The sequence below is a fragment of the Primulina tabacum genome, chromosome 3, assembly GCF_025594145.1.
Source record: "Primulina tabacum isolate GXHZ01 chromosome 3, ASM2559414v2, whole genome shotgun sequence".
Taxonomy (NCBI): Eukaryota; Viridiplantae; Streptophyta; class Magnoliopsida; order Lamiales; family Gesneriaceae; genus Primulina; species Primulina tabacum.
In genome coordinates, this window is record NC_134552.1 from 37,972,472 (window position 1) to 37,988,803 (window position 16,332).

Consider the following 16,332-nt stretch of genomic DNA (forward strand, 5'->3'; position numbering starts at 1 on the left):
GGTTTAGGTGCAGTTTTGATGCAGCATGGGAGAGTGATAGCATATGCTTCTCGACAGCTGAAAATCCACGAGAAGAATTACCCTACCCATGATCTGGAGTTAGCGGCCGTAGTTTTTGCTTTGAAGATTTGGAGGCACTATATGTATGGAGAGAAGTGTCAGATCTTTACCGACCATAAGAGCCTCAAGTTTTCTTTACGCAGAAGAGCTGAACATGATCAGAGGCGTTGGTTGGAGCTTGTGTAAGATTACGCTTGTACCTATTCATAAGATTAAGTTGCGGATGCTTGAGCAGGAATCGCAGTTGGTCACTTGACGATTCAGCCTTCAGATTGAGATTCAGAAGTTCGATCGTGAGACTTATCCAGGTAATCCTCGGATATCCTGACTATCCAGTCTGTTATTGACCGTATTGCAGCAGGCGGTCAGGCAGAGATGAGCAGTTGGCACAGTGGGAAGAAGAGAGATGAAGCCAAGGGCAGTGTTGTGATACAGTCAGCGACGGTATTGTGAGATACCGAGATAGGATTTGGGTTCCTAGCAGTGATTCTATCCGAGCAGACATCTTATCAGAGGCCCATACATCCCCGTACTCCATTCACCCTGGGAGTACGAAGATGTACAAAGATCTGCAGCTATTGTATTGGTGGCCAGGGATGAAGAAGGACATCAGACGGTTTGTATCCGAGTGCCTGACTTGCCAGTTAGTGAAGGCCGAGCATCAGAGACCAGCAGGTTTGCTCAAGCCTCTGCCTATTCCCGAGTGGAAGTGAGAGAACATTACCATGGACTTTGTGACCGGATTTCCGAGGTCAGCCAGAGGATCGAATGCTATTTGGGTGATTGTAGATCGTCTTACCAAATCAGCGCACTTCTTGCCTATTAAGACGACTTTCACTATGATTCAGTATGCAGAGCTGTATATCCGAGAGATAGTCCGACTCCATGGTATTCTAGTTTCTATCGTATCCGACCGAGATCCCAGATTCACTTCCTCATTTTGGAAGAGTTTGCATTCGACTTTGGGTACGAAGTTGCTGTTTAGCACAGCTTTCCATCCGCAGACGGATGGGCAGTCGGAGCGAGTTATTCAGATTTTGGAGGATCTTCTTCGCGCTTGCGTCATTGATTTCTCAGGGAGTTGGGAGTCGAACTTGCCACTGGTTGAGTTCACCTACAACAACAGCTTCCAGTCGTCCATAGGTATGGCTCCGTATGAAGCACTGTATGGCCGCAAGTGTAGATCTCCTGTTCATTGGGATGAAGTAGGAGAGAGAGCAGAGTTGGGTCCAGAGATTGTTCAGCAGGCAGCAGATGTAGTAGTCAAGATCCGTGATAGGATGAGGAATGCTCAGAGCCGACAGAAGAGTTATGCCGATCAGCGGAGGAGAGACTTAGAGTTTGCAGTGGGCGATCATGTCTTCGTGAAAGTGGCACCTATGAAGGGTGTCATGAGATTTGGAAAGAAAGGGAAGCTCAGTCCGAGATTCATTGGACCGTTTGAGATCCTTGACAGAGTTGGGACGCTAGCGTATCGCGTGGCTCTTCCGCCGAATCTGGCCGGAGTACACAATGTCTTTCACGTCTCCATGGTGAGAAAGTACATGGCGAACCCTTCGCATGTGCTGAGTTTCGAGCCGTTGCAGCTTACTCCGAACTTATCTTATGAGGAGAGACCCGTGCAGATCCTAGACAGACAGGAGAAGAAACTTCGGAACAAGCTTGTTAAGCGAGTCAAAGTCAAATGGCTCAACCATTCAGAGGAGGAAGCTACGTGGGAGTCTGAGCCGGAAATGAGAGATCGATACCCCGAGTTATTCGGTAAGTTCTAATTTCGAGGACGAAATTTCTTTTAAGGGGGGAAGGATTGTAGAACCCGTAAATCAGTAGACGTATAAGCCATGCATAATTCTAGATTTTCAAATTTAATTGACTTCATTGCATGATTATTTTAAATGCATTTATTTGAAGTTAATTATTCATTATTTCAGTTCAGTAGTTTGATTTTTAGCATTTCAGTTATTTCAGTGAGGCCGGACCGGAGTTGGAGTTTTGAGATAGAATTTAAGATTCGAGAAATATTTCCAGAAGTTAATTTAGCTAGCAACTAAGTTCATTTAAGTTAGAAAGGGAGGTTTGAGGATTTAATTTAATTATTTGAGGTGATTAAGAAATGAACTCATTTAAGTTATTAAATTAAGGGGTTAGCTCACTAAATTATTTAAAGGATTAGTAAGGCTTTCAAGGATTATTAGTTGACTAGATAACCAACACTTCCCACTCATTTTATTAGCATGATTTCGGCCCCTTGGATTTATTAAGCAATTCATTCCAACTCATCAACTTTGACCAATTCTTTGCATGTAATTAGTAGGATAATTCTAGGATTTTTGGGAGCACAATTTAATTAAATAAATGGACATATCCTAGACTAGAAAATAAGCAAAAATCGGCCACTACCTCCTAGAAGCATCCACCAACTCATTTGATATCAAACCATAATTCAAAAATTCAAAATGGGAAGACTTGGTCTTGGATCTTCCTTATATCTTGCATCCATTTCCCTCACCCTCCTAACCATTTTTCCCCCTCCCTTAGTCACGAAATTCAGAGTGTTTTTGAGAGAGGAAAACCGTGGGAATTCAGTAGGAAGCAAGGGAAGAAAAATCGAGAGCAAGAAACAAGAGAAGCGCTCCACCTCCTCCGTGCCGCGTTGTCGTCGTTTCGTTCGTTTTCTTTCGAAACGAAACCAGGCATGTCTAGATTTCTTTCAAACCTCAATCAAGTCATATTATCATTTATTTTTCAGTACATGATCATGTTTATTCAAGCAAAAACCGAGATACATGTCAAAACATTTTGAAACAACACATGCAGAATTTTCGATTTTCCTTGGCAAGCTTCACGGTTTCTTTTGGTTTGTGAGTTTCAGGTATTGGATCGACTCCAGGCTCCCAAGGCGACTTATATACATGTAATAGGATGCATTAGGACCACATTTGTCCATCGGTTTCAGCCCATGTTCGCTGGAAAGCAAGAAATGACAGCAACACCATTTGTGTCCCTTTTTGAGTTCGAAATTTTCAGTTTGGTTGCCAAGGGGTTGGATCTGATCTTGGCTGCCCTAAGGGCTCTTAGCCATGGTTGGATCACTTCCCTAGCATGTCTAAGACGTGACTAAGTCGCCCTTTTGGTGGCTTGGTCCATGGCTCATCGGTTTTTAATAAAAACATCACAACAGCCCCTATACCCCTTCGGCTACTTCGGTCTGACAGCTTTCGGTTCGTTTCTTTTGGTTGCTTGGTATGGATCTTGGTTGGCCTATGGCCCTTAGCCACGTTTCATATCATGCTCCTAGATGTCTAGATCGTGCCATGGTCAATCAAATGGCCACTGGAACGATGCAAGACATCGATCTAAGCAAAACACTACACACGCATGCACGTTGGCTCTCGGTTAGACCCTTCGGTTGAGTTTTGGTATGATGCGGATTGTGGCTGGCCTAGGGCCCTTAGCCATGGTTCAAATCATTCCTTGGGATGTTGGTAAGAGTCTCTGGTCGGTGGTTCACGCCCCAATGGTCGGTAGTCTCGAAAACAACACATGTTACACGGGTGTGCAGCTGCTGGAAATTTACAGCAAGTTGCTGTGTCGTTTAGAAGGCTCGTTTGAGTTCTTGGTTGGTTTTTAGCCCATGTCCTTGGACTGGACAGTGCCTCATTGAGTTGGGAAGGTCATGTTTTTGACCGTTTGTGATTCGGATCATTTTTGAGGTCGTACGAGAATTTACGGTGCGATGTGCCAAATTGACTCTCGAAAGAGCGTTTCGTGTTTTGGCCTCCATTTCACCTAGATTTCGACCCTATCATTTTCGGAGCATTATTTTATGATTTTTCAGCGTATTTTAATCATGAATATACGTCGGTTCGGTGTCGGTTCAGGTTGGCTCGGAGTCATGATTAAATGCGAAGTCATTAGGCATCATAGTCGCATCTTTTGAACGTAAATTGCATAGTTGGTCAAGTTTAAGCTATTGCATATTTTTCATAGCACAGTTAGGTTGCAGCGAGCCTGGGGACGATCCAATCCAATCCAGTTGGTAAAATTACGGGACATTTTTATTATGCTAGTTAATTATTTTACGTGCATTAAATAGAAAATGATTATTTTTTTGAGATTTATGCGATATGGCTTGTGGTTCATTCACTATGTGGGAGTGTTATTTTATACGGTCGCCAGTGACCGATCAGTTCAGTATGGTACCACCCGGTCGCCAGTGACCGGCCAGCTCAGTTCACTTTCAGCCTCTCCGGTAGCCAGTTACCGATCAGTTCAGCTTAGTGCAGTGGCCACAGGCGTAAAACATAATCTCAACAGAAAATTTTACCAGATATTTCAGTACAGGCTCCAAGGAGCAAATATTTTTACAGTGATTTTCAGTTCAGTTATGCACGTATTATAATTGCTCAGTACAGATTATTTTCAGTATGCCTCATGACATGATATTTTATCCCATGCATATTTTAATTCAGATTTTTACTCGTTACTTGCGATATATGCATGCTGAGTCTTTAGGCTCACTAGACTTGATTGTTGTAGGTACTGATGAGGCCAGGGCCGAGGGCGGGGACCAGTGAGCCAGCTTGGGTCGGCAGTAGTGGCACCCGAGGACCTCAGAGCAGCAGTTGTTATTTTTTCCGCAAACATTTTATCAGTCGTTGGATATTTTTAAATTGTGATTTTTGGTAAACTTTATTTTCTTCCGCTGCGATATTTTAAACATTGAACTAGATTCATCAGTCGATTTTATGAATGAGGCTATTTAAGTTCTTTTAAAAAGAAATTTTTTTTTTATTTTCCGCAAATTTTCAAGCAAGGAGAATTAGGGCCTTTACAGTTACTTAGTGTTCTTGCAAGCGGTGATTCCGCCTTTGATTTGTTGACTGTTGGCTGGGTGTTGTGGTTGTTGGGTGATGGATGGGGAATGAAGGTGGGTTTGTGATGTTGTGTATTGGATGTTGGGAAGGAGTTTCTATTCGTTCTTAATCCACTTAACCCAACTCATTTCAATAGCTTCAATCAAAATCATATGTTGGCTTAAAACTCCCCACTCGAGATTATTTCCACTATTCATTCTCTATCGAAACAATGTGGATCCAATATGATAAAAGTGGCCTACTGGCCAACTTTTAATTGATCGTTCTCATTTTTGAACCATAACCAACAAATATTTACATTAGTGGCCCTACGGCCTACTTCAAATAAAATCTTACAATCTGAAGCTAAAACATATAAAAATGGCTGGTTAGCCTATTTTTCTTCCAAAGTCAACTTCTGGGTCCTCTTGGGGTTCGCATAACACCCTTGTTCTTTTCAGTTCTTCCTCGTTGTCCGCTCGGTGAGCTCAACGCCCCGCTCGCTGTGTCTCTTTCCTGCGGTATTCTTAGTGGCCTCAAGGCCTACTTCATGGGTATGTCACTGCACATGCAAACAACCAATTTATACAATGGCAGTACGGTCTTCTTCACCATGATTTCTCGTACCATAAAAACATTGGAAATATCGACCGAATTTATATATAATGTGGCCATAAGGTCGACTCCCTAGTGAAACAAAGGGCCTTCAAAATAATGAAAGTGTCTTAGTGTCCCACTTTCTCCGATCAATTTTATTGTTGAATCATAAACAACATATATTTATTTCAGTGGCCCTAAGGCCTACCTCACATGACATCTTGAAATAAGGAACTAAATATATACAAAAGTGGCCCTAAAGGCCAACTTCCCACTGAAGAAGGCCAAATCCCCACTGAATATCAGCCTTCGTGTTTGCTTCATTCGCTATCTTTTTCCATTTTCTCCCTCATACTTGGAAAATAAAGCTTGAGATACTTGCCATTTATGCATCTTTTGTGTGGATGGCCATCTAGACTCGATAGCCAATATGCATTTCCGTCTAACACCTTGTGTACTTTGAATGGTTCCTCCCAATTGGGAGACCATTTGCCTAGCTCTCTATCTTTTGTTCCTAAAGGAAGTATAGCCTTCCACACTACTTCTCCTTCATGGAAGCTTTTCTTGTTAACTCTTTTGTTATAAATTCTCGCCACATTTTGTTTCTGTAATAGCAGAGCATTGTACGCTTGGATTCTCAACTCATCCAGTTCTTCTAACTCCATGATCATTGCTTCATTATAATGTTCCAGGGAAAGTTCATTTTGCCTTGCCACTCGCATTGATGGCACCATAATCTCCAATGGGAACACTGCATCATGGCCAAAGGTAAGTGAAAAAGGGCTCATTCCAGTGGCACTCCTCTTGGATGTTCTGTATGCCGCAAAGTTTCTGATAATAGCCTTGGCCAATCTCTGGGATTCTCTTCCATCATCTTTTGTAGAATCTTTATAAACACTTTATTTGACGCTTCGGCTTGCCCGTTGGATTGTGGGTAGTGAGGGGATGAGTTTATCAATTTGATCCCATAGTCTTCTGCAAAGTCCCTCATATCGGAACCCGTGAACATAATTCCCTGATCCGTGGTTAGCGACTCTGGGATTCCAAATCTATGAATAATATTCTCTTTCAAAAAGTTAATGACATCTCCTTGTTCCGCTCTCTTCAAAGGCACTACCTCTACCCATTTGGTGAAAAAATCTGTGGCCACAAGGATGAACGAGTGGCCTTTAGATGATGCTGGGTAGATTTTTCCTATTAAGTCCATGGCCCAACCCTTGAACGGCCATGGTTTGACGACACTGTGAAGCTCATCTGCCGGAATTCTTTGGATGTTCCCATGTTTCTGACATGGATGGCATCCCTTAGCATATTTGATGCAATCTTTCAGGATGGATGGCCAATAGTAGCCATACCTCCTTATCAACCATCTCATCTTTACTCCCAATTGATGCGCTCCACACTCCCTCATGAACTTGCTTCATGATCTCCAATGCTTCTGGGAAACCTATGCACCTGAGGAGCAGACCATCTAACCCTTTCCTGTACAAATCTCCCTCCACTAAAATATAATTAAGAGCTCTCATTTTTAAACCATGTGGAATATCTCTCCCGGTTGATTCTAACACCTGTTTTATGTCATCCCTCCAGTCACCAGCTAAGTTTATATCCAAGTTGAGCATGTCTATCTGAATTCTTCTTTGGTGAATTGAAGGGTGGTTTTTCTTCTGAATCAACACCAACCTGTGTGTAAGTTCTGGAGACATCTTCAATCCCAAAGCAACTTGTGCCAACTCGTCTGCCTCCCAATTTTCTTGTTTTGGGACGTGTACTAATGACACTTCTTCAAAATCATCTAGGAGTTGGGATGCAGCAGTATAGTATGGAGCCAAGGACAAACTTGTGAATTTGAACTCCCCTGACAGCTGTTTGAGTACCAGTTAAGAATCCCCTGATATTAACAATTCTTTCGCCCCTAAATCTTTCAGAATTTCCAATTCAATGACCAATGCTTCATATTCCGCCTGATTTTTGGTATATGGAAAACCCAAATTAAAAGATAGAGCGATTTTCACACCTCTTGGGGAGACGATCACAATACCAGCTCCAGCTGCTGTTTCTGTACTTGATCCATCGAACTTCAACTCCCAGGGTTTAACTCCAACTCCACAAACTGGAAATCCAACCTTTTCTCCAATAAACTCATCAAGTGAAGGGTGATCAGCTAAAAAATCGGCGATAGCTTGGCCTTTTATTGACTTTTGGGGGTAATAGGTCAATGTAAACTCGGCCAATGCCAAAGACCATTTACCAATCCGCCTCGAGAGAATGGGTCTATTAAGCATGTATTTAATCAAATCGGTTTTAGCCACCACAAACACTCTTGATTGAATCAAATAATGTCTTAACTTAGTACTTGCATAATACAGTGTTAAGCATAGCTTTTCAATCACAGAGTATTTCACCTCTACTGGAGTAAGAAATCTACTCAAATAATAGATGGCTTGTTCATTTCCTTCATGATTATTTTGAACTAGTAGACATCCAATTGATTCATGAGCAGCAGAGATGTATAATTTAAGGGGCATTCCATACCTGGGAGGCATAAGAACGGGTGAGTTAGATAAATATCTCTTGATCACATCAAAAGCATTCTGATGCGAATCTTCCCATTTGAACTCCCCGCTGTCTTTGAGCTTCAACAGCTGTGAAAACTCCTTTGTCTTCCCTGCAAGGTTAGAAAAAAAACGCCTCAAGTAATTCACTTGCCAAAGGAAACGTTGCAACTCTTTCTTGTTTCTAGGCGGATTTGCTTCCATAATAGCTTTGGCTTTATTTTTATCCACTTCAACTCCCCTCTGATGTACAAGAAATCCCAAAAAGTTTCCAGCTTTCACACCAAAGGCACATTTCAATGGATTTAACTTTAACTCATGTTGCCTCATTCGTTGGAAGCTTTTCCTCAAGTGTTCAATGTGATCAGCAGCTTGTTTGGATTTCACAACAATATCGTCTATATATACTTCAATATGATGTCCTATCATATCATGAAAGATCGAGTTCATAGCCCTTTGATACGTGGCTCCTGCGTTTTTTAGCACGAATGGCATAACAAGCCATTCAAACGTACCAACAGCTCCTGGGCATCTGAATGCGGTTTTGTGAGTGTCAGCTTCTGCTATTGTGATCTGATTGTAACCTGAGAATCCGTCCATGAAAGATAACAACTCATGCCTAGCCACTGAATCAATCAACATATCAGGTATTGACATCACATATACATCTTTGGGAGTTGCACAGTTCAAGTCTCGGAAGTCAATGCATATTTTGACCTTGCCATTCTTTTTCATGACTGGCACAATGTTCGAAAGCCATTCGGTATATCTTATTGGTTTTATAAACTTGGCCTTTAACAATTTCTCGACTTCTTCTTTCACTTTCAGCTCGACTTCTTTTGACATACGACGAGATGGCTGTTGAAATGGTTCGAAACCTTCTTTGAGTGGAAGTTGGTGTTCGACCAATTTTCGGTCCAACCCTGGCATGTCATCATAACTCCATGCAAAACAATCTTTGTATTCCTTCAACATGCTGATCAAGTCTTGCTTCAACTGCTCCTCCAATAGCTTACTCACATATACTACTTTTGGATTCTCAAGCTCCCCCAAGTTAATCTCTTCCAATGGGTCTTAAACTTCGTGTTGGACATCTTCCATTTGAGATGGCGCCATCAACAACTAATCGACTTGGAGCTCATCCTCTTTGTATTCTTCTTCTTGGACAACTTTAGTTCCATAAGTGTCCCATGCTTCCTCTTCCTTTAGTTTGTCCAGTACTTGCTGCACATGTGCCTTCCATATAGAGGTTGGAGCTACCTCCTTTTCTTTTTGGTTCAAATCAATCATCAATCTCCTCAATCAGCGGCTGGATTATCGGCCTAGACGACAAAATAACAGTAGGTTTGAGGATTCTTTCCAACACTGAGCTTGGAGTTGGTGTTTGCATGTACAGTGGATTTTCTTTCTTGCTATTGCTACGGATTTTGATGGGCCCAAAATCCTCATTGTAATATCTTGCCTCAACTGCACTTGCACTCGTTTGAAAGGGCTGTCCATCCGCTTCTACGACCTCCACGTCATCCCCTTTCCAAAATAACAACAGCTGGTGCATTGAGGATGGTATGCACTGGTTTGCATGGATCCAATCTCTGCCTAACAACGCTTGGAAGTTGGCGAAGGAGTTTACAAAGAATAATGCACATAACGATGAAATACTCCCCACAGTAACATCAGCAGGGAATACCCCAACGGACTTGGTGGTTTCCCCTGTAAATGCAGCAACCAAAACTTCCGAAGGAATCAAGTCCTCTTCAGTTTTGCCCAGACTTTTCAACATTCTTACTGGAAGAACATTCACAGCTGAACCATTGTCAATCGACACCCTAGACACTGGCTTCCCATTCACATGGGCTTTGATGTACAACGGCCTTATGTGCTTGGTCATGGCCGGTGTAGGCTTTTCAAGTATCACCTGTTGAGGCTTATTTGGGTGGCCCTCCTGGATAATCACTCTTGAACTCCCCTCAGGGAGTTTATTTGCATGCTCTTTCTTTTGCACTGATTCCTGGGGCATCAACTCCCCATCCTCTTCTTTCATCATTTTAAATCTCTCGGGTAGTATCACCACTCCTGTGGCACAATCCACGGTGATGTGAAATTCTCCAACGCAAAAATTAATTGTTTTTCTTGCTTGATCATCCTCTTCGCTTAAAAAATCATCATCATCTTCCACAAACTTATCCTCAGTAGCCGATCTTCCAAACTTAGATTTACTCCCCATTGGCTCCCTGGAGACTGGAACATCAACTGTGGGTTCATTTCTTAACTTAGCGGACTCCTCTCTTCTTGCAATAGCTCTTTCTCTCAACAGCCGTCTCTTTTGTGTCCTAGTCGATGGCCTAGGGAACTTTTTGTGTTGGGCCACTCTCCAAGACTCACTGAACTCCCCTCTGGCTGGAAGGACGTATCTCGGCTTTGCTCTCTGGCTCTCAATCATTTTTTCTTTTGACATTTCATATGCACGCCGCTCTATGCACTGATCAGCTGATACTTTCCTGGTTTCCACCTTTCGTGACTCAACTCTACGTATGTTTCTCCTGTCCGAGTATCTCTGGTGCTGATCACGAGATGATTCCCTTCTGAACTTTTGATTCTCAAGCACCGGTCTTTCAAGGAAATGTTGGTTCCTCTGCCGATAGGCCGCGGATTCACCAACATTTCTGGGGAAACGCTGCTGAACTGTTCGTATTTGATCGGCACTATGCCTTCCATGATCTTCAAACAGTTGACCCTTTGGGATCCAGTATTTCTTGATTACTCGGTCTTTCACTGCAAAGGATCGGTTTCTTTTCTCATTGAGAAGATCCCTCAAATCTGTCACATTCACATTAACCAAAGCTACTGGGGGGAAAGGATCATCATCCACCACCATAGACTCCTGTTTGTTAGAAAACTTCACGACTCCCTTGTTAATTATGTTATGCAAAATGTTCTTGAACGCCCAACAAGAGTTAGTAGCATGATTGTAGGAGTTGTGGTACTTACAATACTCTCACCCTTTCAGCTCTTCTGTGGGTGGCATCCTGTGATCAGCTGAAAAAGTGACGAATTTTTCTTTTACCAAGAAATCAAAAACTTCTTCGGTCTTTGATACATCAAATGTATACTGCATATCTTTGGGGAGTTGGGAGTTGTTCTTCTTTTCAAGTTCTGCTGGCTTCTTTTTTAGCAGGAGAACTGTGCAAGAACCAGCTGATCGAATTTCTGCCAATGCCACGTCTTCAACCTCCTGATAATAAGACCCCATAGCAGTTTTCTTCTTGTATGACTCTTCCCGCAAGAGTTCTTCGTATTCAGCCACTTTGGCGGCTAGCTCAAAGAAATCCCTGAACTCCATACCTTGGAATTTCTTCCTTAATTCAAAATCCAGCCCCTTTTGTGCCATCTTTACGAACTCGGTCTCAGGTAGGAATATCTTGCACCTATTTTTTATCTTTTTGAACCTGTCTATGAAATATTCCACAGACTCTCCTTTCTTTTTAGTGATTCTGGATAAGTCGGCAATGCACACTTCTAGCTCTGTTCTATAGAATTGAATGTTAAATTGTCTTTCCATCTCTTGCCAACTTATCACTGAATTTCTGGGGAGTGAGGCATACCAAGCAAATGCAGTCCCAGTGAGGGAATTCGGGAATAGCCGCAACTTTAGATTGTTGAAGTTCTCTAAGTTGGCTAATTCCCCGCACTGGATGGTTAATCTGGCAATGTGTTCCATGCTGGACTGGCCATCCTCCCCGGAGAAAAAACTGAAATCATGAACTCTATAACCCCTTGGGTACGGGTTATTCACGTCTATGTAGTCTGGATAGGGTTTGTGGAACTCTGGACGGTCAATCTATTTCAAGGCCGGCCCATATAGCTCTTGAACAGCCTCTCTCACCATTTCTGGATCAATCCCATGCATGTTCCGAGCGGAGAGTTGGTGATGGTAATGATTTGCCCCCCGAGCTTGGAACCCTGCATTTAAACCGATATTACCTCCTGGGAAGCCCCCATCCACTTCTTGATAATCCATGTGCGATATGTCATCATAAGCTCCTGGTTGGTATAGAGGATTTGTCATGCTGTACACTTGAGTAACTGGTTGTTTCGAGCTCCCCACTCCATGAGCACGTGGATATGGCTGGGATCTTCCTCCTAAGATTTCTTCTCTCTTGTGAGGTAGTGTATACCTTTTTTCTGGATGATTTGTGAGAGTGAACTCCGGGCGGCGATGATCGCCAGCCCTTGAGTTTCCAACTCCTTGGTCAAATTCATGGACGTTGTTATTTCCTTGGACTTGGTTGCTTCCTTGGTTCCCTTCTTTTTCACTTATGTTCTGCTCTTTGTTGGTTGACTGGTTCGGTTTACCCAACATTGTCTTCAAGCAATCAGACACCGCCTTGGACAGTGCTTATGATATTTCTTCAATTTTCATCGCAGTCAGTTCTTCAACCAAACGGTTTGAAATATGAGCGTGCATCTCTGGAACATTACTTGGATGCAAATCCAACTCCCTGGTCGGCTCTTCAGCGGCCGTCTGCTCTGCCAATGGAGCGTGAGCCTCTTCCTGGCTTGGTTGAGACTCCCCATCCCCTTGATTGATGTTTTCTTTTCTTCTTGGCGGCATAGTGAGGGTCCCACTGGGCGTGCCAAAAATATGTTTGCACAATATTTGATTTGCGGGCGTGCCAGGTGCGAAGTTGCACCGATTTGTGTGAAAATGATAAAATCTAACTTCTAAAAACAAGCAAAAGCGAATCCTAAATTTGATCGGCGGTTCTAATCTCCTAAAACAAATGCAATGCCAAAATAAAGAAAACTATTGGAATTTGAGGAATAAATCCCTGATATTGTTTATATTTTCAATAAACTGTAGAAATTTACAAGATATATATATATAAAATATAAAGTTGTTGAAATCTAAAACGATAGAGTGCTAGAAATTATACTGGAACGCTAAAAAACTAGTGCTTGAAGATTGAAATTTTAGCAGAGAGTATTTTGCAAGTTTTTGATGAGTTGAGTTGTGGGTCCTTCTCTGTTGTGTTTGCCCATCTCTTTTCTTCCTAGCAACGGGCCGTTTCTCTCCACTCCCCCATGAACCACGTTCCCCGCTTTTCATGCCACGATCTCTCTTTCCATCCATGTTCTTCTATCTTTTCCACGCTCAGTTTTGAATTGATAAGAATTATTCCGTTATGGGCTTGTATAATTTAATTAGGCTTCTAATTAAATTGAGCTTGTATAATTAATTATTTTTAGCCCAAACAGAGCAGTTGAGAAATTTCATCTATTTTATTCAATTAATTTCTTACAAAACCCCTACGAGTAAGATGATATGTATTTATATTAGTTCAATTACACCACTATGAAATAATTTTTTTATATTGGCATCGGGAAAAATAAATATATATTGGGGAAAAAATTATCAAGTGACTTAGAAATAATAAATTTTATAAATAAATTTATCGAAAGACCCATGAATTATAAAAAAATTTATACTGGTACATGAAAAATAGTTTTTTGTGATAGAAAGAAAAACAGATAAGTGGATAATAAATTTATATCAAGTTAATTTACACTTTTTTAAAAAATTTTATTGACCCCGAAAAAAATAGGCCGGAGTCGTTTGACTCTTTTGCCTCCAAATAGTAACGTCTGCATCCCTTTTCCATACGACAGTAATATTAAGTGCCGATATTTTCTTGTAATAATTGAAATTTAACTCGTTTGAATTTATCTATAACAATTATCCTTGTGTAAAATGTGAAGTAAATGCATGTTCTTGCAAAATTTCCTTTCAAAGATTTGGCTCATTTCCTTGTTGCGAATGGGACAACTACTTTTTGATTTCACGTCGTTTTTGTGGAGAAAGTATTATCAACGAGGCGAGTCAAGTGTTAGAGTAGGTTCCCGACAAGCCAACTTGTGGCTTAGGCTTTTATTGACTCTAATATAAAACAATCTTTATTTTAATAATATTTTAAGATTTTATTCGATTATGACATTATACTTTACCTGTACACCCATGCAAGCTGCATAAATAAAGTTCTTGAATCAATAGGTACCACGAGGTCTGCAATGCAAATAAGATCATAAAATCATTAGGAAGCGTACCGTATATTCTAAACAGGTTCTTAGTCGATTCAGACGCCTAAAATGAGGATAAAGGTCGCTCAAGCTCAAGACTAGCATCAATGGTGCAAACGTCATGTTTCATTGGCAAGGGCATGGAGATGTCCATTCACAAGGATGAGTGATCATATGATGATGCACTGAACAACCCTCCAATGGACTGTCCAAGTGGTTCTCACTTATCGAGTAGAAAAGTCCGCAGTTATGGTTGTACACTATTAGTTCTTTGACCCGGGACGATGTAGGAGCTTTACATACTAGCATGCACTTTGATCCGTTTATCGACTCCATCGAGGATCATCAGGTGGCTGGCGAGGTTGTAATGTACCGTACTTTTAAACATACTTAAAATTTGCAGAAAATAAAATTTTTTCTTAAATAAGTAATTCTCCTTCAAAATGCCATAAAAATAAAATGCTTGAAAGAGTACTTGTTTAAAACAACATAAAGAAATTTTGATTAAAAATCAGAATAAACAATTTTATCATGCATAAAACTCTTGAAACTAAAGCGGTCCTCGGGTTAAGTCTCCGCAAAGTCCGGGCCAACTCACTGATCCCCGCCTCTCGTCTCCTTAACTCGTCCTCACCTGCATCGAGCAAGTCTAGTGAGTCTAAAGACTCAACATGTATAAAATGAGAATAGCAAGTAATATATAATAAATCCACATGCATTTTAAAGTAGCTCAATACATGTAGAACCCGTAAGTCAGTAGACGTATAAGCCGTGCATAATTCTAGATTTTTAAATTTAATTGACTTCATTGCATGATTATTTTAAATGCATTTATTTGAAGTTAATTATTTTATTATTTCAGTTCAGTAGTTTGATTTTTAGCATTTCAGTTATTTCAGTGAGGCCGGACCGGAGTTGGAGTTTTGAGATAGAATTTAAGATTCGAGAAATATTTCCAGAAGTTAATTTAGCTAGCAACCAAGTTCATTTAAGTTAGAAAGGGAGGGTTGAGGATTTAATTTAATTATTTGAGGTGATTAAGAAATGAACTCATTTAAGTTATTAAATTAAGGGGTTAGCTCACTAAAATTATTTAAAGGATTAGTAAGGCTTTCAAGGATTATTAGTTGACTAGATAACCAACATTTCCCCTTTATTTTATTATGCATTTTTCGGCCACCCTTAGTTGCTAGAAGATTCATTTTCCAACTCATCAACTTTGACCAATTCTTTGCATGTAATTAGTAGGATAATTCTAGGATTTTTGGGAGCACAATTTAATTAATTAATGGACATATCCTAGAATAGAAAACAAGCTAATATTCGGCCACCTCATCCCCAAGTAGACTTGATATCAAACAACAATTCAAATTTCAAAGGAGAGTGGACTTAGTCTTGATTCATTCCTTATATCTTGCACCCTTTCTCCTCACCTTCCTAACCATTTTTCCCCTCTCTTTTCTTTCGAAATCTGAGTGAAATTTTAAGCTGAGAACCGTGGGAATCCAGTAGGAAAATAAGGGAGAGAAATCGAGAGCAAGAAAGGTAGACAAGAAGCGCTCCACCTCCTCCGTGCCGCGTCGTCGTCGTTTCGTTCGTTTTCTTTCGAAACGAAACCAGGCATGTCTAGATCTCTTTCAAACCTCAATCAAGTCATATTATTAATTATTTTTCAGTACATGATCAGATTTTATCATTTCAAAAACCGAAATTTTCAGCAAAACAAGAAAGAAAATTCTGCACAGATTTTTATCGACTTCCATGCTTCACGATTGGTATGTTTTGTTTCGATTTCAGGGATGGATCGTTCCAGGGGCTCGAGGCTTCATATAGACATGTAATAGGACATGTTAGGGCCATGATAGATCGTGAGTTTCAGTTCCATACATGCTGGAACGAGCACATGACAGCAACCTCCCCATTAGTGCAGAATGTTGTTCGAAAAATTCAGTTTCTTGTCATGGAGGAAGGATCTGATCTTGGCTGCCCCAAGGGCCTATAGCCATGGTTAGATCACTTCCCTAGCATGTCTAAGACGTGACTAAGTTGCCCTTTTGGTGGCTTGGTCCATGGTTCATCGGTTTTTAATAAAAACGTCAAAACAGCCCCTATACCCCTTCGGCTTCTTCATTTGTTCAGCTTTTGGTTCGTTCTTTTGTTGCTTGGTATGGATCTTGGTTGGCCTATGG

At 41.1% G+C, this 16,332-nt stretch overlaps 2 protein-coding genes across 2 annotated transcripts; both read right to left on the minus strand.

Moving 5' to 3' along the window:
* Positions 1 to 5,833: 5,833 nt before the first annotated feature.
* LOC142538696 (uncharacterized) lies at positions 5,834 to 6,301 on the minus strand. Its single transcript, XM_075643997.1, has one exon. It carries the CDS (start codon positions 6,299 to 6,301, stop codon positions 5,834 to 5,836), a length of 468 nt encoding a protein of 155 aa, XP_075500112.1.
* Positions 6,302 to 11,063: 4,762 nt separating this feature from the next.
* On the minus strand, positions 11,064 to 11,786 carry LOC142538697 (uncharacterized). The gene has a single exon (XM_075643998.1). The coding sequence runs from the start codon at positions 11,784 to 11,786 to the stop codon at positions 11,064 to 11,066; it is 723 nt and encodes a 240-aa protein (XP_075500113.1).
* Between the last annotated feature and the right edge of the window lie 4,546 nt (positions 11,787 to 16,332).